Source organism: Nyctibius grandis, chromosome W (genome assembly GCF_013368605.1).
Source record: "Nyctibius grandis isolate bNycGra1 chromosome W, bNycGra1.pri, whole genome shotgun sequence".
In the NCBI taxonomy this organism is placed as follows: domain Eukaryota; kingdom Metazoa; phylum Chordata; class Aves; order Nyctibiiformes; family Nyctibiidae; genus Nyctibius; species Nyctibius grandis.
Genome location: NC_090694.1, coordinates 17,377,364 through 17,402,652, shown reverse-complemented (window position 1 = coordinate 17,402,652; position 25,289 = coordinate 17,377,364). Strand labels below are relative to the sequence as shown.

General features: G+C 45.8%; 1 protein-coding gene across 1 annotated transcript in view; it reads right to left on the bottom strand.

The window, feature by feature from the left end:
* Positions 1 to 25,289, bottom strand: part of LOC137675718 (ras GTPase-activating protein 1) — a gene marked incomplete at its 5' end in the record, with an annotated part of 129,479 nt that overhangs the window by 67,395 nt on the left and 36,795 nt on the right. Inside the window, one exon of the mRNA XM_068421909.1 lies at positions 24,199 to 24,269. Within this exon, the coding sequence (XP_068278010.1) occupies positions 24,199 to 24,269 (71 nt within the window). The remainder of the gene's footprint in view (positions 1 to 24,198; positions 24,270 to 25,289) is intronic.

Below are 25,289 nucleotides of genomic sequence, written 5' to 3'. Positions count from 1 at the left end.
GCACTTCAAGAAAGATGTTGAGGTGTTGGAGCGAGTCCAGAGGAGGGCAACCAAGCTGGTGAAGGGTCTGGAGGGTCTGACCTACGAGGAACGGCTGAGGGAGCTGGGGTTGTTTAGTCTGGAGAAGAGGAGGCTCAGGGGTGACCTTATTGCAGTCTACAACTACCTGAAGGGAGGTTGTAGTGAAGTGGGAGTCGGCCTCTTCTCCTGGGCAACTAGCGATAGGACAAGAGGACACAGCCTCAAGCTTCACCAGGGGAGGTTCAGGTTGGACATTAGGAAGCATTTCTTCTCAGAAAGGGTTATTAGACATTGGAATGGGCTACCCAGGGAGGTGGTGGAGTCGCCATCTCTGGATGTGTTTAAGAAAAGACTGGACATGGCACTTAGTGCCATGGTCTAGTTGACAGGGTGTGTCAGGGCAACAGTCGGACTCGATGATCCCCGAGGTCTCTTGCAACCTGGTTGATTCTGTGATTCTGTGAACCCGATCTGGGACTAGACAAAACTAAAACTGTTACAACTGCACATACACCAAAAGGGGGCTTGACTAGGAGTCAATCACTTCACACTATAAATATCTGTAGCACACCCCCCCAAGCCCATTGAGCTCTCGTGTATGGCAGTAGGCTGCACGGCAATCTCCTCCTTGAGGAGGGATGCCTCTCAAGGTTACTCCTTGAGGTTGAGAGACCCTTCACCCAGCATCTGATATCTGTAACAAAGTAAGTGACATTTTACATTAGGCCTAAGAGTACATTGTATGCTAGCAACATTTATATATCCAGCTACAGCATAATTATTACAAGTGCAGTAAGTAGTAGAGTGTTTGTCTTCTGCCTAAATCATTGTCCAATCACCATCTAAATGATGATTTAAACAATAATTTATATCATTGTCAAATCATTGTTAAATCACTGTTTAATTACCATTCAATTATTGCTTAATCATCATTTTATTACCATTTGATTTTCATTCAATCAATTACCATTTGATCATCGTTTAATCATTCATAAAACCCTTTTAGTTAACCCCACAATGACTTCTCTTAATAATTCATCTACAACAGAGGGTAACAGAAAATGCATGAACTTGAGCACAAAGCAAACAGCAAGAATAAAAAAAGCTTAATGAAAATACTTAGAATGAATTCAGCTACTAATGAACCTAAACCTTAACAATGGACAATAAACAACAAGGCCATTCTACATCAGTTCTATTAAAAAGATGTTCACAGTAAGTTACTGAGTGGAAGACTGGTTGAAATTAACCCTGAAATACTAAATATTAATTATAACATTAAAATTAAGTCAATTCCCTGAAATACATAAAATCTTCAAGAGAACATTACAGTACAACAGTATAGTACATTAATTTGACCTAAAACAGAGTATTTTGTTCCAGCTTTGCTATGAACATAACTCTTTTACCATGCAGATCTCGGAAGCCTAGCCATACACACAGAATTTACATTTCAGCTGTATCCTAGAAGAGGAACAAAAGGTATCATTTCCTGCAATTCTTGTTACCGTAGCAGAGTAACAAAATGCTTTTTCCCCTTAAGTTGGTAGGTGCAATTAGGCATTTACTGGACTTGATGGACCCTACTATGCACAAGAACATAAAGAATCCCTACTTGCAATACACAATTAGGGAGTTCCCTCCTGTCTTACAACCTTCTTGTATGCTTAGAAAGTCATCTCAAAGATGAATATCCTCACAGTGTTTTTTACAAAGGTCAGAATGGACTAGACACACAACCTTGGGATAAATTTCCACCTCAATGAGGATATAAAGCTGTCACATACCTTTCTCTATAATCTTAGGCTAATAGTCCTATCAAGAACCCAATTCCCAATGCAACCAGCATGTTCTATCAACTTGTGAAACCAAGACGGTTATCTTCGTTTAGCCCGCAACCAGGGATAAACAATAACAGTTTTTCCTCTCACCCCATGTCCCTTTCCCAACTGAGAAAGGAAATTAGGGAAAAAGAGGGAGACTCATGGGTTGAAATTAAACAGATTTAATAAAATAAAGAAACCAATATAAATGCTAACACAAAACACACAAAAGTATACTTAGCTACAGGTTGCAGCAAGTTGTACAGGAATAGCAATCGTCAGGGAGGGGAGGGCAAAAACAGCCCCACCTCTTCCCAGCAAGCCCTCCCTTTTATAGTGAACTTGATTGTTACTGATATAGAATACACCTGTGGGCCAGCCTGGGTCAGCTGCCCTGCATTTAACTGCTAATGGCCCTGATCACCATGGCTGGCCACAAACTGAAACAAAATCCCAATGAAACCAGGACAGGACTCCACCCCTTGTTCTATATCATTTACATCAAGTCACTACCATTTTTCCCCATCCCTCAACATACATACACATCCACACGCAGATATTCTCTCCAGTCCATGGGCCATCTCTCCAAGAAGCCTGTTAAATCAATTCAGTCTAAATCCATGGGTTCCATTCCTCATCATAGTCTCACAGGGCAGGAAAAACATTGGTGTGGGATCCACTCAGGAGCTTGGGACCAGGCCTCAGTACAGTGTTATGGACTGTTGAAGTAGGACACAGCAGGATGGTGTACTGCATCTTGATCTTGCAGTGCATGTATCTGCTGCAGCCCATGTTCAAGGTCTGGAGTGATTCTTACTATAATAAATGACACTTAGCATCATACAGTTATTGGCTATTCTCGCCCAAAATCAAATCTCCTTGGGGTACACATTTAACTCCCCCATCCTCCTGCATCATCCACCAGGTGCACCCAGGTCCTTGAGCAAAAGCAATTCCATGCATAGGTTTGCCTTTGCTCAAGGCAGGAGTAATCCAAACTGTTTTCCCCAACATATTTATTGCATGAACCACAGGAACTTTATCCCCCTCTACAGTGCGCAACAGCTTGGATTGAGCAGGACCAGCCCAGTTGACAGATCCCCTGGTATTGACTAACCAGGTGGCTTTTGCTACGTGTTCATCCCAATTTTTGAAAAAGTCCCATCACCCATTGTTTTCAGTGTCATCTTCAACAGTCCATTACATCGTTCCACTTTCCCAGCAGCTGGTGCATGGTAGGGGATGGGATATATCCATTCAATACCATGCTCTTTAGCCCAGGTGTCTATGAGGCTATTTCAGAAATGAGTCCCATTGTCTCACTCTATTCTTTCTGGAGTGCCATGTCACCACAAAATCTGCTTCTCAAGGCCCACAATAGTGTTACAGGCAGTGGCATGAGGCACGGGGTATGTTTCCAACCAGCCGGTATCGTGAGCACATAGCACTTGCCTTAGCGGGTTCGTGGAAGCGAGATGTAATCAATTTGCCAGGCCTCTCCATACTTGTATTTTAGCTATCGTCCTCCATACCACAGGGGTTTCAGCCGTTTGGCCTGTTTAAATGCGGCAGAAGTTTCACATTCGTGGATGACCTGTGCAATGGTGTCCACGGTCAAATCCACCCCTCGGTCACAGGCCCATCTGTATGTAGCATCTCTGCCTTGATGGACCAATGTATTATGGGCCCACCGAGATAAGAATAATTCATCTTTATGCTGCCAGTCCAGGTCTACTTGGGACACTCTAATCTTAGCAGCTTGATACACCTGCTGGTTGTTTTGATGTTCCTCAGTGGCTCGACTCTTGGGGACCTGAGCATCTACGTGACGTACCTTCACAACCAGCTTCTCTAATCGGGTAGCAATATCCTGCCATAATTCGGCTGCCCAGATGGGTTTGCCTCTGCGTTGCCAGTTGTTTTTCTTCCAGTGCTTCAGCCATCCCTGAGGAGAAGGAACACGCCTCCACACAATCCAATGTGAATCAAAGTGAAGACGCTTTATTAAGCATAAGCTGTCCCTTTTATACATTTTGTACTTTCCCTGGCTGTAAGCATGTGCACTGCTATTCATTAATATTACTAAACATACTCTTCTTTGATGTGTTGATTGGTCACTGCTCTGCCACTGGTCCTTTCTTAATTGGCTCCATCAGTTCTTGTTTCTCCTCCTCCGTGTTCGGTTCCCACCGGCTACTCCCTCAATTCTTGTTTGCTCAGCTGCTGTTTTTCCTCATCTCTCCAAGGTCGGCTTGTTGACACTAGCTACATGAATCTTGTCACGCAGCTAGGCCTTCACTCCATACTCTCATACTTCTGGCTCATTACATGACCATTCTGCTCCAAAAACCCCTCTACAATTCCCCCTTTCTTTTCTTGAGCCAGAAAGGCCGTGTTTATTGTCCGCTGCAGGGCCCTTTGCAAGGAGGAGAAAAAACACGGCAATACAAGCATGATAATACAAATCACAAACAATCCCATCAATAGCATTTTAATCAATCCGACCAGCCACCCTCCAATTCCCAAATTACCCAACCAGTCATCCAGAAACCCATGCTGTTCCCGTATTTTCTGTGTGGCATCCATGAGCTCTTTGATCTGCTTATGAATTGACCTGGAATGATCATTCAGATCCATGCAACACATCCCATCAAAATCCTGACATCCGTGACCGTGCACTAATAATAAAAAATCTATAGCAGCTCTATTTTGTAAAGTAGCCTGTCGGATACTATCTACACCATTGGCTAATGTTCCTAAAATTCTAGAAGTTTGATCAGCTCTTTTTGCAACCCAGCAAGCTAAATTTCGCAATTGTGTTAGTCCTTGTGCAGCAGCGACACCCGGGGCAAAAATAGAAGAAAGAACTACTTTGGTCCTAGACCATAGTTCTACCTCATCTTTACATTCTTTCCCCAAGGTAGTGACACTTCTTTTAATCTTGTGTAGGTTAGTGTGGTTTAATATGACCTGTCGTGTAGGCATTAGTAAGCTTAATTTACCTATGGTACACGGACCTCCCAGTTTTTTACTGGGCAGCCCTGGCCAAGCCCTATCTCCACAAATTAGGAATAAACCTTCTGGTAATTTTCTAGGCATGGCCAAATCCGGTGCTGGCTCTGTTCGACTGCACCCTACGCTTGCACACCAGATAGATTCATTTTGCCACAATGGATTACTGGGTGTGACATTTTGTAATCTCTGTATGTTGTTCTGATAAATGTTTGATCCCTCTGTGTAATTGAAAAACACACAGGATTCCACCCCTAAAGTTCCTAGGATGTCAAGTTCTTGGGGCTCTAAGGGACTGACAGGCAAGCTATCGTCCCATAAATCCCAATGTTCGCCACATTTCATTGCATTCTCACAGAGGCTCTGTTTCAGCACATTCAACCCTGCCACTATCTCCTCACTTTCAGATCTGTTTAAGGGGACCCCCACTAGAAATGTATGAAAGGGTTGTTCAGGTTGAGCTAAGGAGGCACAAAACTGCGTCTGGTTCAAGCTCCGCATCAGAGTCACCCAAATGTTGTGACTCCCCTTCCACGGTGTCGGTGGAAGGACTATCGGTTGATGACCTTTTGTCAGGTCCAGGATCCAAAGCAGGCTTAACACAGAAAAAACAACCCCTTGCTTCATCATGACTGTGCTTTTTGCTCCCTTTTCTATACCTCCCACGCAAACCTTTTTTCACACTTCCCGCAGTCAGGGCACTGGATCTCTCGAGAGGTCAGTGTTGCGAGGCAGATCCTGAGTTGGCTCCTGTAGTTCGGGTTGTTTTTGTAGCCACGGCTTCACCCACTTAGCTGGTACCCATTTGGCTCCTGTATCTGTAACGACACATGCATACCCTCGACCCAACGTTATTAATTTCATTGGACCTTCCCACACACCAGTCACCCCATTTTTTACCATCACTTTGGCTTGTTCCTGTTCTTTCTGAAAAGCCTCCATACCTCCCTTTAACCCTGCACCATGTTTTACCGCTGGAGGTACAGAGTAGTCCTGTGGCAAGCGTAAAAAGTTTAGTACATAAAGCGCTTTACACAACCTGTCAGGAGGAGATAGCCCTGGCTCTCACCCTTTTTGTTTTTGTAAAAGGTATTTCAGAGTTTGATTCATGCGCTCCACAATAGCTTGTCCCGTTGGTGAATGTGGGACGCCCGTTACATGTGTTATACCCCACAGTGGAAAAAGTCCTGTGTGGCGCGTGCCACATAGCCTGGGCCATTGTCCGTTTTAATCGTCTGTGGAATGCCCAGGGCCGCAATAGCAGAACGCCTGTGTCGTTGAACGTGTTTGCTGGATTCGCCTGTTTGCGCTGTAGCTATAATCAAAGAAGAAAAAGTGTCAATTGTTACGTGAACATATTTTAACCTGCTAAATTCAGCAATGTGAGTTACATCTGTTTGCCAAATGTCCAAGGCCTGCAGTCCTCGAGGATTGGTTCCTTGTATCGGCGTAGGTTGCGGCAGTTGCTGACAATCAGGACACATAGCCACGATATTCCGAGCATCACTGTGTGACAAATGAAATTGTCGTCGCAGTGCCCGATGTCCTTGATGAAAAAACTCCTGTGATGTACGTGCCTGCTGTTTAATGTGCGGCACCTGTACAGTCATTGCAGTAGAATTTGTGGGGTCAGAAACCAAAGAGTCCACTCGAGCATTGCCTTCTGCAATAAACCCAGTCAAATTAGTATGACTTCTTACATGTAAAACATAAAACAATGCAGTTCGGATTTGAATTTCTTGCCACAGAGCTCGCAGCAATTCAAAAACACACTGATTACGTGTATGCTCTATAACAGGTCTCTCCAATTGCTTTACAATGCCAGCTACATATGCTGAATCAGTAACCAAATTAAAGGGAGTGGGAAAATTCTGAAATACTTCTAATACAGCTCGTAATTCTACCACCTGAGGTGAACCCTTTTGTTGTACTACCATAGATTCCCACTTGCCGTCAGAATACCAGACAAGGCCCACCTTGCCTGTTTTTCCAGATCCATCCCTAAAAATGGTAATTCCATCCACAGGAGTGTCTGCGCACCACACTCCTGTGGCAATTGGAAGTTCCGCACTCAATTTTATAACAGGATGGGAGGGCAAGTGGTAAACAACCTGTCCCGAGAAATTCTCCATGGCTGTTTGCAAAGCAAAGCTATTAGCCATACACCACTCAAAATATTGAGCTGCAATAGGAACGGTTAGTGATGCAGGATCTCTAGCCACAAGCTCCCGACATCGCATCCGTCCTTTGATGATAATCTGTGCCAATTGCTCTGCAATCATGGGGACAGTTTCCTTTGTTCTTGAAGGTAGAAACAACCAATTCCAATACATGTAACAAATCTGATTATTCTGAATTCCATTGACCAATTATCGCATACGGAATTTGCCTATCAAACAAAGCGATAATTTGTATTTCCTGATTCAAATCAATACGATGTATAAATTTGGAATGTAGCCTGCTTTCTATTTCTGTAATCAGTTGCTGTACCTTTGCAGTAGTCTGTCGTGGTGCTGTTAAAGTTGTGTCCCCTGCTAACAATTGGAATAGAGACTGCAATTGTGACGACGTAAGCCCCAAGCACGGCCGCAGCCATAACTTGAGCCTTATGTTCCACAGTACCCACTTTTGCACATGCCTTTATCATAGCATTCAAATCTGTTTTTCCAGGTAAAGCTTCAATGATCTTTTGACAATCAGCATTAGCATTATCCCTAGCTAGCTGTGTAACTAGAGTATCTCGTAAACCAACATCAAAAACTTGCTTTTCAACTGCTTCTTGTAGCCTCTCAACAAAGGATAAAAAGAGCTCCTTGGGTCCTTGTCTTACAGTAGTATATAATTGCATTCATACCCAGTGCCTTTTTTTTTTTGTGTGTGCGTGTCTGTGTGTGATTGAACAGATAAAAACAGCCACTCTAGAACGTGTAGCGGATCCTGCCAGGCCTCCTTCCGCTGGCCCAGTAATCCCATGGGATGATAGTTGGCAATGGCTACATATAAACTTACTGGTGTCTCTAAATTCACACGATGTACCTTTTTCTGTTGCATACCATTGACATATTGTGGGATTGTTTTTCATGCCTTGCAGTAATACCGTCCACTGATATCGTTGACAAGACACCATGTTGTTCCTACTAGGTATTGAAAAAGCAAATTAGCATTTGTCAATTTCATGTAAAGGGAGAGTGAAAAAAACAATCTTTCAGATCAATAACCAAAATGTATAGTCTGCATCAATAACTCCTGGTAAAACAAATAGACCTTGCAAGGTTACACTAGGACGTCCGAGTAATAGTGCACTTAGCCCATTTCCAGTGGGTCCCACGGCATTCATTGGTACCTTATGCACTCTGCTATTCTCTATTGTGATTGCGGTTGCTGTGGTAACATCCAGTCCGGCGCTCCCTGCGGTTTGGACTGCGAGTTGACTGTTTAGGCCTGGAACTGGTTGGGAAGATTCATTTGTGTCAGCACACGGTTCCTCCCCGCGTTCTTTCTCCAGTTTCCCTGCACTCTGCAGCTGCTTCTTATCAGCTGACCTTGAGCATTATACTTAGACCTGCACTGCTTCACAAAATGCCTCAGCTTCCCACAGCAATGACACATCAAAACAGATTTACCTCTCCCACTCAGCTTCGACTTCTTAAGGCAGTTTTTCTTTAAGTGACCTTCTTGCCCGCATGTATAACAGCGATGAACTACCTTAACTGCTGCCGCAAAAGTTTTTGTTAAATGCTCCATCTGAAATGTGGTGGTTCCCACTTTCCCACAAGCATCCATTAGTGCGGTTAAGGTGGGGTTACGATTTGCCATCCCTGCAATAACTTTCCTGCAGTCCTCGTTTGCGTTGTCCTTCGCTAACTGTAACAACAACGCTTCTTTAACAGCCCCGTTTTGTATTTGTTTGTCTAAGGCAAATCACTCCCCAATTGAATGGCTCCCATTCGGGTGGGCCACTTCCATCCCCTCGATATACCGAGCAAGACAATACCCCGCCACCCATAGCAGACGCGGCCCCGAAATCACCGTCCGCAAGTGCGTGCTCTCTTAATTTTCTCCAGAACCTGGCCGGGTCCGGGCCAGACACAGTAACCTGGAATGGCTGCAGCGTGAATAACTCCTCCACGCTACCGCCTGACTTTCCCGACCCTCGGGCTCTGCAGCAATTATGTCCTGCTTCCACCTCTTCAGAAAGGTCTACTAAGGGTGGCTCAGCCTCAGATTCGGGTAACAGGACAGTAGAAGGATCAATATTCCGCTGCTGTTCCCTGGGTGGTGGCGGGGGGCTCTGGCAGCGCAGAGGGTGAAGTGGGGGGGCTCTGGCGACGCGGAGGGCGGTGGGGGGGCAGCTCTGGCGGCGCGGAGGGCGAAGTCACTGTGAAAGGAGCTGTAGCCGCCTCAGCCGCCGCCTTTGCCTCTCTGTCCTCCTTCAGTTGGTCCAGTGAGTCTATAACTAATCTCCACGTCGTCAAACGACACAGTGGCGATCTTGTCCCCCCTTGAGGCAGCCTCAAACAGAGAAGTTCCAGCGCTTTGCCACGTACTAACTTCGAAAGCAGTCTGCGCTGTAGCTGGCAAATTATTCTTTTTACACCATTATTTACAATTATTTACACCAATTATTTACATCAATACTCTGTGGAGCAAATGCTCATCGTATTTTACCCCTCTCTTAGACAGGATATGTCGGAGAAGCATTACTATCACACTTTCTTCTTTAGAAATATTTTAGCCCATCTCCTTTTTCCCCGGCTGCTCACCTCACTAAGTGTCCCGTTGCAACGTAATTTTCTTTTCTTGCGAGTCGTCCTCCGGCTCGCCCCGGTCTTCAGTCCCGCTGAGCCGTACTCCAGCCGGTGTACCTCCTTCTGGGCTATTCCCCGAACTTGCCGTTGATCAGCGTCTCATCGGGGTCACCATCTGAGGAGAAGGAACACGCCTCCACACAATCCAATGTGAATCAAAGTGAAGACGCTTTATTAAACATAAGCTGTCCCTTTTATACATTTTGTACTTTCCCTGGCTGTAAGCATGTGCATTGCTACTGGTTAATATTACTAAACATACTCTTCTTTGATGTGTTGATTGGTCACTGCTCTGCCACTGGTCCTTCCTTAATTGGCTCCATCAGTTCTTGTTTCTCCTCCTCCGTGTTCGGTTCCCACCGGCTACTCCCTCAATTCTTGTTTGCTCAGCTGCTGTTTTTCCTCATCTCTCCAAGGTCGGCTTGTTGACACTAGCTACATGAATCTTGTCACGCAGCTAGGCCCTCACTCCATACTCTCATACTTCTGGCTCATTACATGACCATTCTCCTCCAAAAACCCCTCTACACATCCCCACAGGGCATTTGCTACCATCCACGAGTCAGTATACATATAGACTACTGGCCATTTTTCTCGCTCAGCAATGTCTAGAGCCAGCTGGATGGCTTTTTGTAGAGGGGTTTTTGGAGGAGAATGGTCATGTAATGAGCCAGAAGTATGAGAGTATGGAGTGAGGGCCTAGCTGCATGACAAGATTCATGTAGCTAGTGTCAACAAGCCGACCTTGGAGAGAAGAGATGAGGAAAAACAGCAGCTGAGCAAACAAGAATTGAGGGAGTAGCCGGTGGGAGCCGAACACGGAGGAGAAGAAACAAGAACTGACGGAGCCAATTAAGAAAGGACTAGTGGCAGAGCAGTAACCAATCAACACATCAAAGAAGAGTATGTTTCGTAATATTAACCAATAGCAATGCACATGCTTACGGCCAGGGAAAGTACAAAATGTATAAAAGGGACAGCTTATGCTTAATAAAGCGTCTTCACTTTGATTCACATTGGATTGTGTGGAGGCGTGTTCCTTCTCCTCAGATGGTGACCCCGATGAGACGCTGATCGACGGCAAGTTCGGGGAATAGCCCAGAAGCAGGTACACCGGCTGGAGTACGGCTCAGCGGGACTGAAGACCGGGGCGGGGCGGGCCGGAGGACGACTCGCAAGAAAAGAAAAGTACCTTGCAACGGGACACCCAGTGAGGTGAGCAGCCGGGGAAAAGGAGATGGGCCAAAATATTTCTAAAGAAGAAAGTGCGATAGTAAGGCTTCTCCGACATATCCTCTCTAAGAGAGGGGTAAAATACGATGAGCATTTGCTCCGGAGACTATTGATGTAAATAATTGGTGTAAATAATTGTAAATAATGGTGTAAAAAGAATAATTTGCCAGCTACGGTGCAGACTGCTTTCGAAGTTAGTACGTGGCAAAGCGCTGTAATTTCTCTGTTTGAGGCTGCCTCAAGGGAGGACAAGATCGCCACTGCGTCGTTTGACGACCTGGAGATTAGTTATAGACTCACTGGAGCAATTGAAGGAGGACAGAGAGGCAAAGGCGGCGGCTGAGGCGGCTACAGCTCCTTTCACAGTGACTTCGCCCTACTTGCCGCCAGAGCTCCCCCCACCGCCCTCTGCACCGCCTCAGCCCCCCCGCCCCACCACCCAGAGAACAGCAGCGGAACATTGATCCTTCTACCGTCCAGTTACACGAATCTGAGACTGAGCCACCCTTAGTAGACCTTTCTGAAGAGGTGGAAGCGGGACATAATTGCTGCAGAGCCCGAGGGTCGGGAAAGTCAGGCGGTAGCGTGGAGGAGTTATTCACGCTGCAGCCAGTCCAGGTTACTGTGTCTGGCCCAGACCCAGCCAGGTTCTGGAGAAAATTAAGAGAGCACGCACTTGCAGACGGTGATTTCGGGGCCGCGGCTGCTATGGGTGGCGGGGTATTGTCTTGCTCTCAGCAAGAAGTGGCCCACCCGAATGGGAGCCATTCAATTGGGGAGTGATTTGCCTTAGACAAACAAATACAAAACGGGGCTGTTAAAGAAGCGTTGTTGTTACAGTTAGCGAAGGACAACGCAAACGAGGACTGCAGGAAAGTTATTGCAGGGATGGCAAATCGTAACCCCACCTTAACTGAGCTAATGGATGCTTGCGGGAAAGTGGGAACCACCACATTTCAGATGGAGCATTTAACAAAAACTTTTGCGGCAGCAGTTAAGGTAGTTCATCGCTGTTATACATGCGGGCAAGAAGGTCACTTAAAGAAAAACTGCCTTAAGAAGTCGAAGCTGAGTGGGAGAGGTAAATCTGTTTTGATGTGTCATTGCTGTGGGAAGCTGAGGCATTTTGTGAAGCAGTGCAGGTCTAAGTATAATGCTCAAGGTCAGCTGATAAGAAGCAGCTGCAGAGTGCAGGGAAACTGGAGAAAGAACGCGGGGAGGAACCGTGTGCTGACACAAATGAATCTTCCCAACCAGTTCCAGGCCTAAACAGTCAACTCGCAGCCCGAACCGCAGGGAGCGCCGGACTGGATGTTACCACAGCAACCGCAATCACAACAGAGAATAGCAGAGCGCATAAGGTACCAATGAATGCCGTGGGACCCACTGGAAATGGGTTAAGTGCACTATTACTCGGATGTCCTAGTGTAACCTTGCAAGGTCTATTTGTTTTACCAGGAGTTATTGATGCAGACTATACATTTTGGTTATTGATCTGAAAGATTGTTTTTTTCACTCTCCCTTTACATGAAATTGACAAATGCTAATTTGCTTTTTCAATACCTAGTAGGAACAACATGGTGCCTTGTCAACGATATCAGTGGACGGTATTACCGCAAAGCATGAAAAACAGTCCCACAATATGTCAATGGTATGCAACAGAAAAAGGTACATCGTGTGGATTTAGAGACACCAGTAAGTTTATATGTAGCCATTGCCAACTATCATCCCATGGGATTACTGGGCCAGCGGAAGGAGCGCTGGCAGGATCCGCTACATGTTCTAGAGTGGCTGTTTTTATCCGTTCAATCACAAAAAAAAAAAAAAGCGCTGGGTATGAATGCAATTATATACTACTGTAAGACAAGGACCCAAGGAGCTCTTTTTATCCTTTGTTGAGAGGCTACAAGAAGCAGTTGAAAAGCAAGTTTTTGATGTTGTTTTACAAGATACTCTAGTTACGCAATTAGCTAGGGATAATGCTAATGCTGATTGTCAAAAGATCATTGAAGCTTTACCTGGAAAACCAGATTTGAATGCTATGATAAAGGTTTGTGCAAAAGTGGGTACTGTGGAACATAAGACTCAGGAGATGCCATGTTTTGGATGTGGAAAGAAGGGACACACTAAAGTGCAGAGGTACAGCAATAGAAAGCAGGCTACATTCCAAATTTGTACATCGTATTGATTTGAATCAGGAAATACAAATTATCACTTTGTTTGATAGGCAAATTCCGTATGCAATAATTGGTCAATGGAATTCAGAATAATCAGATTTGTTACATGTATTGGAATTGGTTGTTTCTACCTTCAAGAACAAAGAAAACTGTCCCCATGATTGCAGAGCAATTGGCACAGATTATCATCAAAGGATGGATGCGATGTCGGGAGCTTGTGGCCAGAGATCCTGCATCACTAACCGTTCCTATTGCAGCTCAATACTTTGAGTGGTGCATGGCTAATAGCTTTGCTTTGCAAACAGCCATGGAGAATTTCTCGGGACAGGTTGTTTACCACTTGTCCTCCCATCCTGTTATAAAATTGAGTGCGGAACTTCCAATTGCCATGAGAGTGTGGTGCGCAGACACTCCTGTGGATGGAATTACCATTTTTACGGATGGATCTGGAAAAACAGGCAAGGTGGGCCTTGTCTGGTATTCTGACGGCAAGTGGGAATCTATGGGAGTACAACAAAAGGGTAGAATTACGAGCTGTATTAGAAGTATTTCAGAATTTTCCCATTCCCTTTAATTTGGTTACTGATTCAGCATATGTAGCTGGCATTGTAAAGCAATTGGATAGACCTGTTATAGAGCATACACGTAATCAGTGTGTTTTTGAATTGCTGCGAGCTCTGTGGCAAGAAATTCAAATCCGAACTGCATTGTTTTATGTTTTACATGTAAGAAGTCATACTAATTTGACTGGGTTTATTGCAGAAGGCAATGCTCGAGTGGACTCTTTGGTTTCTGACCCCACAAATTCTACTGCAATGACTGTACGGGTGCCGCACATTAAACAGCAGGCACGTACATCACAGGAGTTTTTTCATCAAGGACATCGGGCACTGCGACGACAATTTCATTTGTCACACAGTGATGCTCGGAATATCGTGGCCATGTGTCCTGATTGTCAGCAACTGCCGCAACCTACGCCGATACAAGGAACCAATCCTCGAGGACTGCAGGCCTTGGACATTTGGCAAACAGATGTAACTCACATTGCTGAATTTGGCAGGTTAAAATATGTTCACGTAACAATTGACACTTTTTCTTCTTTGATTATAGCTACAGCGCAAACAGGCGAATCCAGCAAACACGTTCAATGACACATGCGTTCTGCTATTGCGGCCCTGGGCATTCCACAGACGATTAAAACGGAAAATGGCCCAGGCTATGTGGCACGCGCCACACAGGACTTTTTCCACTGTGGGGTATAACACATGTAACGGGCGTCCCACATTCACCAACGGGACAAGCTATTGTGGAGCGCATGAATCAAACTCTGAAATACCTTTTACAAAAACAAAAAGGGGGAGAGCCAGGGCTATCTCCTCCTGACAGGTTGTGTAAAGCGCTTTATGTACTAAACCTTTTACGCTTGCCACAGGACTACTCTGTACCTCCAGCGGTAAAACATGGTGCAGGGTTAAAGGGAGGTATGGAGGCTTTTCAGAAAGAACAGGAACAAGCCAAAGTGATGGTAAAAAATGGGGTGACTGGTGTGTGGGAAGGTCCAATGAAATTAATAACGTTGGGTCAAGGGTATGCACGTGTCGTTACAGATACAGGAGCCAAATGGGTACCAGCTAAGTGGGTGAAGCCGTGGCTACAAAAACAACCCGAACTACAGAAGCCAACTCAGGATCTGCCTTGCAACACTGACCTCTCGAGAGATCCAGTGCCCTGACTGCGGGAAGTGTGAAAAAAGGTTTGCGTGGGAGGTATAGAAAAGGGAGCAAAAGGCGCAGTCATGATGAAGCAAGGGGTTGTTTTTTCTGTGTTAAGCCTGCTTTGGATCCTGGACCTGACAAAAGGTCATCAACCGATAGTCCTTCCACCGACACCGTGGAAGGGGAGTCACAACGTTTGGGTGATTCTGATGCGGAGCTTGAACCAGACGCAGTTTTGTGCCTCCTTAGCTCAACCTGAACAACCCTTTCATACATTTCTAGTGGGGGTCCCCTTAAACAGATCTGAAAGTAAGGAGATAGTGGCAGGGTTGAATGTGCTGAAACAGAGCCTCTGTGAGAATGCAATGAAATGTGGCGAACATTGGGATTTATGGGACGATAGCTTGCCTGTCAGTCCCTTAGAGCCCCAAGAACTTGACATCCTAGGAACTTTAGAGGCGGAATCCTGTGTGTTTTTCAATTACACAGAGGGATCAAACATTTATCAGAACAACATAATGTCACACCCAGTAATCCATTCTGGCAAAATGAATCTATCTGGCGTGCAAACGCAGGGCGCAGTCAAACAGAGCCAGCACCGGATTTGGCCACGCCTAGAAAATTACTGGAAGGTTTATTCCTTATTTGTGGGGATAGGGCTTGGCCAAAGTTGCCCATTAAGAAGGTGGGAGGTTCGTGTACGATAAGCAAATTAAGTTTACTAATGCCTATGTGAAAAGTCATACTAACCATACTAACCTACGTAAGGCCAGGTAAAAAAGAAGTGTCACTAACATAGGGATAGAATGTAACGATGCTACACAAGGGTTAACACAATTGCAAAATTTAGCTTGCTGGGTTGCAAAAAGAGCTGATCAAACTTCTCGAGTTTTAGAAGCATTAGCCAACGATGTAGATAGTATCCGACACGCTACCTTACAAAATAGAGCTGCTATAGACTTTTTATTATTAGCACATGGTCATGGATGTCAGGAGACAAGAAGGCCAATGGCATCCTGGGGTGTATTAGAAGGGGTGTGGTTAGCAGGTCAAGAGAGGTTCTCCTCCCCCTCTACTCTGCCCTGGTGACGCCGCATCTGGAATATTGTGTCCAGTTCTGGGCCCCTCAGTTCAAGAAGGACAGGGAACTGCTAGAGAGAGTCCAGCGCAGAGCCACGAAGATGATTAAGGGAGTGGAACATCTCCCTTATGAGGAGAGGCTGAGGGAACTGGGTCTCTTTAGCTTAGAGAAGAGGAGACTGAGGGGGGACCTCATTAATGTTTATAAATATGCAAAGGGCAAGTGTCATGAAGATGGAGCCAGGCTCTTCTCAGTGACATCCCTTGACAGGACAAGGGGCAATGGGTGCAAGCTGGGACACAGGAGGTTCCGCATAAATATGAGAAAAAAACTTCTTTACGGTGAGGGTGACCGAACACTGGAACAGGCTGCCCAGAGAGGTTGTGGAGCCTCCTTCTCTGGAGACATTCAAAACCCGCCTGGACGCATTCCTGTGTGATATGATCTAGGTAATCCTGCTCCGGCAGGGGGATTGGACTAGATGATCTTTCGAGGTCCCTTCCAATCCCTAACATTCTGTGATTCTGTGAGTTTGATGGGATGTGTTGCAGGGATCTGAACGATCACTCCAGGTCAATTCATAAGCAGATCAAAGAGCTCATGGATGCCACACAGAAAATACGGGAACAGCATGGGTTCCTGGATGACTAGTTGGGTAATCTGGGAATTGGAGGGTGGCTGGTTGGATTGATTAAAATGCTATTGATGGGATTGTTCGTGATTTGTATTATCATGCTTGTATTACCGTGTTTATTCTCCTGCTTGCAAAGGGCCCTGCAGCGGATGATAAACACGGCCTTTCTGGCTCAAGAAAAGAAAGGGGGAATTGTAGAGGGGTTTTTGGAGGAGAATGGTCATGTAATGAGCCAGAAGTATGAGAGTATGGAGTGAGGGCCTAGCTGCGTGACAAGATTCATGTAGCTAGTGTCAACAAGCTGACCTTGGAGAGAAGAGATGAGGAAAAACAGCAGTTGAGCAAACAAGAATTGAGGGAGTAGCCGGTGGGAGCCGAACACGGAGGAGAAGAAACAAGAACTGATGGAGCCAATTAAGAAAGGACCAGTGGCAGAGCAGTGACCAATCAACACATCAAAGAAGAGTATGTTTAGTAATATTAACCAGTAGCAATGCACATGCTTACAGCCAGGGACAGTACAAAATGTATAAAAGGGACAGCTTATGCTGCTTAAAGCGTCTTCACTTTGATTCACACTGGATTGTGTGGAGGCGTGTTTTTTCTCCTCAGCTTTTACTTCTGCAATCTGACTCAACTCACCTTCTCCCTCAGCTGCTTCTGCCACTTGTCATGTAGGACTCCACACAGCAGCTTTCCACTGTCGCTACTTGCCTATAATATGACAAGATCCATCAGCGAACAAGGCACGATGCTTCTCATTGTCTGATAGTTTATTGTATGGTGGGGCCTCTTCAGCACGCATGACCTCCTCCTCTGGTGACATTCCAAAATCTTTGCCTTCCGGCCAGTCCATGATTACTTCCAAAATCCCTGGGTGATTGAGGTTCCCTATTCGGGCCCACGGAGTAATCAATGCAACCCACTTACTCCACATGGCATCAGTTGCATGATGTGTAGAGGGGGTCTGCCCTTTAAACATCTAGTTCAACACTGGCAATCGGGGTGCCAGGAGGAGCTGTGCCTCAGTGCCAAGTACTTCTGAGGCAGCTCAAACTCCTTCATAGGCTGCCAGTATCTCTTTTTCAGTTGGAGTATAACAGTCCTCTGATCCTCTGTATCCCCGGCTCCAAAACCCCAGGGGTCAACCTCGATTCTCCCCCAGTGCCTTTTGCCAGAGGCTCCAGGTAAGACCATTCTCCCCAGCTGCAGTATAGAGGACGTTCATTACGTCTGGCCCCATCCGCACTGGTCCAATGGCCACTGCATGGACTATCTCTTGTTGAATTTGCTCAAAAGCCTGTTGTTCCTCAGGGCCCCATTTAAAGTCATTCTTCTTCTGAGTCACTGCATAAAGAGGGCTCACAATCTGACTGTAATGGGGAATGTGCATCCTCCAGAAGCCTACTACGCCTAAGAAAGCTTGTGTCTCCTTTTCGTTAGTTGGCAGAGACATGGTTGTTATTTTGTTGATCATATCCATTGGGATCTGATGGCGGCCATCTTGCCACTTGATCCATAAAAACTGGGTCTCTTTTGCAGATCCCTTGACCTTTCCACGTTTGATGGCAAAACCAGCTTCTAGAAGGATTTGAATGACTTTTTCCCTTTTCTCAAAGGCTTCCCCTGCTATATCACCCCATACAATGATGTCATCAATGTACTGCAGATGTTCCAGAACTCCACCCTTCTCCAGCACAGTCTGGACCAGTCCATGGCAAATGGTGGGGCTATGTTTCCACCTCTGGGGCAGTCGATTCCACATGTACTCGATGTCCCTCCAGGTGAAGGCAAACTGTTGCCTATACTCCACTGCCAAAGGAATGGAGAAAAAACACATTTGCGATGTCAATCGTGGCATACCACTTCGCTACCTTTGACTCCAGTTCATAATGGAGTTCTAACATGTCTGGTACGGCAGCACTCAGCGGTGGTGTGACTTCATTCAGGCCACGATAGCCCACAGTTAGTCTCCAGTCCCCATTAGACTTTCACACTGGCCATATGGGACTGTTGAAGGGGGAGCGTGTTTTGGTAATCACTCCTTGGTTCTCCAGTTGATGGATCATCTCGTGGATGGGGATCAGGGAGTCTCTATTAGTACGATATTGCTGTCAGTGGACCATTGTAGTGGCAATAGGCACCTTTTGCTCCTCGACCCTCAGCAGCCCCACAAGAGAACGGTCCTCTGATAGACCAGGCAGGGTAGACAGCTGTCTAATTTCTTCCATCTCCACAGCCACCACACCAAATGCCCACCGGTACCCCCTCGGGTCCTTGAAATACCCTCTTCTCGGGTAATCTATACCAAGAATGCATGGGGCATCTGGGCGAGTCACAATAGGGTGCATCTGCCACCCAGTGCCAGTCAGACTCACTTCAGCTTCCAATACAGTCAGCTCTTGGGAGCCCCCTGTCACGCCAGAGATAGAAATCCATTCAGTCCCTTTATAGTTTGACAGTATCATGGTGCATTGTGCACCAGTGTCCACTAAAGCCCTATACTGCTCTATCTCTGATGTGCCAGGCCATCGAACCCACACAGTCCAAAACACACGGTTGTCCCTATCCTCCACCTGGCTGGAGGCAGGGCCCCTCTAATCCTGGACATAGTGTTCGTTATCAACATCTCTGTTCGAGCAGCTCACATAGATTTGATCCCCGTTATTCACGTTTGGTAGATAGGGATCTGAAGCCCATCTACGCTGTCTGGAGAGCTTCCCATTGGAAGCTGGAGCAACAGATCTCCTGGAAGAAGCCACATTCCTAATCTGTTCGCCTTGCAACTCATGTACGCACGTCCGTAAACCCGAGGTAGGTTTTCCATCCCATTTTTTCATGTCTTCTCCATGGTCACGCAGGAAAAACCACAGGGCGCCTCGTGACGTATACCGTCTCTCCTGAGTAGGTCTTGCAGGGAAACGCTGTCTCCTGAGGGCTGAGACATTCTTCAGTACGGGTGGGGAGTAGGGTCTGTCCTCCATCTGGGACAATTTGTCCAACACCTCACCCAGCAGTTCTGTGGATTTGTCAGAAGGTTTTTCCACAGCTGAGACGTTGGCCCACGGGGAGGAGAAGAGATTGTCTGCATATTGCCACATCTGATTATCTATGTCACCCACCCTTGGTGCGTCGGCATCTGCCCAGCTAAAAAATGCTGATGTGTTGCCATACAATGGTGGCGCACTCAGTACCCACTTGCGCTACATGGGTCCGGTAACTTTGAGTGCATCTGGATCTACTGGTGTCTGTGGGTCATCCAGGTCCTCAAAAATCAGCTCCTGCACAGCTATTTCCCTTAGATTCTTAACACCTCTCTCAATGGTTGCCCACTTGCCTGGGTGCTATATGACATCATCCCTAAAGGGACACCTGTTCCTTATGCTTCACAGGAGTCGCCACCAGAGAGTGAGGGGCTCTGCACCACTTGCAAGACCCCTATCAATACCCACTTCTCTAGCCATTGCTTCCAGCTGCTTGGCTTCTCTACCATCTAACTCAAAACCATCGACTCCATTATCCCAGCAGCAGAGCAGCCAAGTAACAAGTTGCTCGCCTTCACGACTGCTGTAATCTTTACATATATCTCGCAGCTCACTCAGGGATAGGGATCGAGTGGTTACCTCTGGCTCATCCTCCTTTGATGTCCCTGGTTGGCCATCACGACCTGCCCTTTTTCTGGTTTTCATCTTCTGTATAGGGGCAACTGATACCAGCACTGGTTGAGTCCCCAGATTAGCTGCATCACCCATCACTGGGGGCTGATTAGCTGCAGCCCTTGTTGCCAAAGTCTGGGTCATCGCAGCAAGTGCTTCCTAGAGTTGGGTAATCACAGTGCCCAGTGCAAAAATCTGAATAGCCTCTGGGGTAGCCAGGATGTCTGCTGTAGGGACTGGCAGGGTCCGAGTATCTGTGGGTGCTGGGGCAGCTGCAGTGTCTGTCATAGGGGCTGGAGCTGCTGTGGTGCTCATTGCAGTGGATGCAGCAGCTGTGCTGTATCCACCCTTATACCAATGTTTAAGCAAGAGCAAGAACTGAAAGACATTCAAAAGGCCTGGCAATATGAGCATGGTGGTCAAAATATCCCACAGGTATTAAAAATTCTCAAAAGCCAGTGAGATCAGCCTCAAGGGAAAAGGAAAGTACATGTCACCCACTCCCATTCCACAGAAATCAGAAATGGTCACAGTTCCAAAAGAATTTATAATACCATAAACCAATGCCAAACAACATAGCAGAGTGATACCTCTAAGTCCATGCCCAGAAGTGGTAAACTGCACAAAAGTGGTAACAAACAGCAGCAAAACCACACATTTGATTAGCCACCACAAAAGCAACTGTAAAACCAAACCCCAGGGAATTCCACCCAGTGACCCTGCTACTGACACCAGCATAATGAATGCTTGTTACAAAAACAGTCAAATCTGTGAAAACTTCAACCCTTCGAGACTCTTAGAGCAAAAAGTCTACAGTTCTCCCAGGTGATCTATTTACATTGGGCACCAAATAAACTGTCTCCATTTAGCCCACACCCAGGGCTAAACAATAACAGTTTTTCTCTCACTCAATGTCCCTTTCCCAACTAAGGAAGGAAATTGGGAAAAAGAGGGAGACTTGTGGGTTGAAATTAAACAGATTTAATAAAATAAAAAAAACAATATAAATGCTAACACAAAACACACAACTGTATACTTAGCTACAGGTTGCCGTAAGTTGTCCAGGAATAGCAATCGCCAAGCAATGAGGAAAAAGAGAGACCAGAAGAAAGGAGAGCAAAAACAGCCTCACCTCTCCTCAGCAAGCCCTCCCTTTTTTTAGTGAGCTTGATGTTAATGATATAGAATACACCTGTGGGCCAGCCTGGGTCAGCTGCCCTGGATTTAACTGCTAATGGCCCTGATCACCATGGCTGGCCACAAACTGAAACAAAATCCCAATGAAACCAGGACAACGGTCTCATTAGAAATCACTACAAACCTCTTCCAAATCTTCCTATTTTTTTTCATATGGAAAAAAATGACATCTCAAGAAACCAGTATTAATTCCAAGCAACTAGCATATGTTCTTCTATTAGATATAGGACTGTTGCTTTTGCATCCTTTCCACATAACATATATCATAAAAATGCAAGAGAAGTGGGGAGTAAAGACCATCCCATGGATTTTCTTGATAGGTCAACATTAGAAAGGAAATGAGTAGCAGTTCACAGAAAAAAAAAAAAAAAAGGTATGAGAGAGAGTGTATTGGGTTTACATAGCAAGGTTTTGGTAGCGGGGGGGGCTGCAGGGGTGGCTGAGCCAATCAGTGACGGTGGTAGCACCTCTGTGATACCATATTTAAGAAGGGGAAAAATCTTCTGCGTGACAGCAGCCAGAAGAGAGATGAATGAGAGTACATGAGAGAAACAACTATGCAGATACCATGGTCAGTGACCAAGGAGGGGAAAGAGGTGCTCCAGGTGCCAGAGCAGAGATTCCCCTGCAGCCCATGGTGAAGAGCATGGTGAAGCAGGTTGTCCCCCTGCAGCCCATGGAGGTCCACAGTGGAGCAGATATCCCCCTGCAGCCGGTGGAGGACCCCATGGCAGAGCAGGTGAATGCCCAAAGGCGGCTGTGACCACGTGAAGAGCCTGCGTTTAGAGCGGGCTCCTGGCAGGACCTGTGAACCCGTGGAGAGAGGAGCTCATGCTGGAGCACGTTTGCTGGCAGGACTTGTGACCACATGGGGGACCCACACTGGAGCAGTCTGTTCCTGAAGGACTGCACCCCATGGAAAGGGCCCATGCTGGAGCAGTTCATGAAGAACTGTAGCCTGTGGGAAGGACCCACATTGGAGAAGTTCGTGGAGGACTGTCTCCTGTGGGAGGGACCCCACGCTGGAGCAGGGGAAGAGCGTGAGGAGGAAGGCATGGCAGAGACAACGCGTGATGAACTGACTGCAACCCCCATTCCTCATCCCCCTGCGCTGCTTGCGGGGAGGAGGTAGAGGAGTCGGGAGTGAAGTTGAGCCTGGGAAGAAGGGAGGGGTGGGGGGAAGCTGTTTTAAGATTTGTTCTTATTTCTCATTATCCTACTCTGGTGTTAATTTGCAATAAGTTAACTTCCCCAAGCTGAGTCTGTTTTGCCCGTGATGGTAACTGGTGAATGATGCTCGGGGAAGAGTGGCTAGAAAGCGGCCTGGCGGAAAGAGATCTGGGGGTGCTGATCGACAGCCGGCTAAGCATGAGCCAGCAGTGTGCCCAGGTGGCCAAGAAGGCCAATGGCATCCTGGCCTCTATTAGGAATAGTGTAACCAGCCGGTCTAGGGAAGTGATCGTCCCTCTGTACTCGGCACTGGTGAGGCCGCACCTTGAGTACTGTGTCCAGTTCTGGGCCCCGCACTTCAAGAAAGATGTTGAGGTGTTGGAGCGAGTCCAGAGGAGGGCGACCAAGCTGGTGAAGGGTCTGGAGGGTCTGACCTACGAGGAACGGCTGAGGGAGCTGGGGTTGTTTAGCCTGGAGAAGAGGAGGCTCAGAGGTGACCTTATTGCAGTCTACAACTACCTGAAGGGAGGTTGTACTGAAGTGGGAGTTGGCCTCTTCTCCTGGGCAACTAGCGATAGGACAAGAGGACACAGCCTCAAGCTTCGCCAGGGGAGGTTCAGGTTGGACATTAGGAAGAATTTCTTGTCAGAAAGGGTTATTAGACATTGGAATGGGCTGCCCAGGGAGGTGGTGGAGTCACCATCTCTGGATGTGTTTAAGAAAAGACTGGACATGGCACTTAGTGCCATGGTCTAGTTGACAGGGTGGTGTCAGGGCAACGGTTGGACTCGATGATCCCTGAGGTCTCTTCCAACCTGGTTGATTCTGTGATTCTGTGATCTCTCCCTGTCCTTATCTCAACCCATGAGCCTTTCATCATATTTTCTCTCCCCCATCCACTTGAGGAGGGGGAGCGATAGAGCAGCTCGGTGGGCACCTGTCACCCAGAGAGGCAATTCAATAACGTTTTAAAATATTAAGATTACACATTTTAAAGTATCATTTGTTCAATACAGACTCTTTCCAAAAGAGGGGAGAGGAAGGAGGAAAGGGAATCATTTTTGCTCCATTTTAAGGATAGAATTTTTAGGAATTGGCAACAAAACAAGTGCTAGAAATTAAAGGCAAGTTTTTTTGGCCGTCTCTCCTTTTTTTCCTTATTTCAAGAAAGACACTAAAAATACTGTTCTTAATTTTATCAGAGTCAATTCTCACATTCTCTTGCTAGTGGTCAAGATTGATTTGGCTTGAACTATTCGTCTGTTACTAGATACTTCTGCAGGCAAATTCAGAGCCAATTTATTTCAAACCCTCACATGAGACATTTTCGCACAGAATTCCTTCACATGCACAAACTTACATTTTTCTCAAAGTGGGTAAGCCTTTGAAATTAGTAATGTTCTACTTCTAAACTAAGTTTCATAGTTCTGACAATTAAATGTAAAAGTGCTATTGATATATCGGGGGGGAGAAAAAGAGAAAAAAGACAAGGAGAGAGATGACAAGACACAAGAAAAAAAGGTAACAGAGGCATCATACCTTTAATCTCCCAGAGCGTTAAGCCTAAGATGCAATTGGAAAGTATTTGCACAGTGAACATATACTGAAATCATTAGTATTTATAAATACTCCAAGAATTTCACAACTGCTTTATCTATTATTAAAACATACCTTATTTCATCAGTTTCTGGCACTTTGGTGTAAGGTAGAATTGCTCGAACTCTCCTTCTATCCTCCACAGGCTACAATTTAAGAGAATAGTGCAAAGATATTAATTTTCCCTTTCATTCTACTGCAGACTTCCTCTCCCCAACATTATGCTATTATGAGGCAAAAGACTGGTAATAGTCATTTCTATCCCTTTGCTAGTTTTAAGTTTTCAAAGGGTCAAAAATAGTAAGAAATGTAAATGCTTAATTCATAAAGTTATCTACAAAGGCTCTCATTTTGTTTCTAGCTTTGTAACATTATCGGTCACGTTATCTCCAAAAATCAAATTACCAATAATGTAATTCCCATGAGAGAGTACTTTAGAACTTTCTTCCACTTACTGAAAATTTATTAAAGCTTAACATTCAGAAACATCTTTATTCCGGGGGGGGCAGACCACAGTGTGCAGGTGTTTGGGGGGGAGCTGTTGTTTGCGTTGTTTTTTTCCTTTAATTACTGATATTGCCTTAAGGATAGTGACTTGAAAGAAGCCCAGCTTTCAGGAACTTTTATTATTTCCAGGATGAGTATTTTGAAATTTTTGTTACAAAAGAGTAATATTATTTTGAAATACTTGATTAAATCAGTGTAAAACCCTAGAGGATAAATACATTACAATGGTGCTCTTTCCTAGCCAAGAACCACACATTTTTTTGTTTATAAAAACATAGAATCATAGAATCGTTTTAGTTGGAAAGGACCTTTAAGATCATCAAGTCCAACCATTCACCTAGCACTGCCAAGTCCACCACTAAACCGCGTCCCTAAGCGCCACATCTACACAGTCTTTTAAATACCTCCAGGGATGGTGACTCAAATACCTCCAGGGATGGTGATTCAACCACTTCCCTGGGCAGCCTATTCCAATGCTTGACAACCCCTTCAGTGAAGAAATTTTTCCTAATATCCAATCTAAACCTCCCCTGGTGCAACTTGAAGCCATTTCCTCTCGTCCTATCACTTGTTACCTGGGAGAAGAGACCAACACTCACCTTGCTACAGCCTCCTTTCAGGTAGTTGCAGAGCGTGATAAGGTCTCCCCCTCAGCCTCC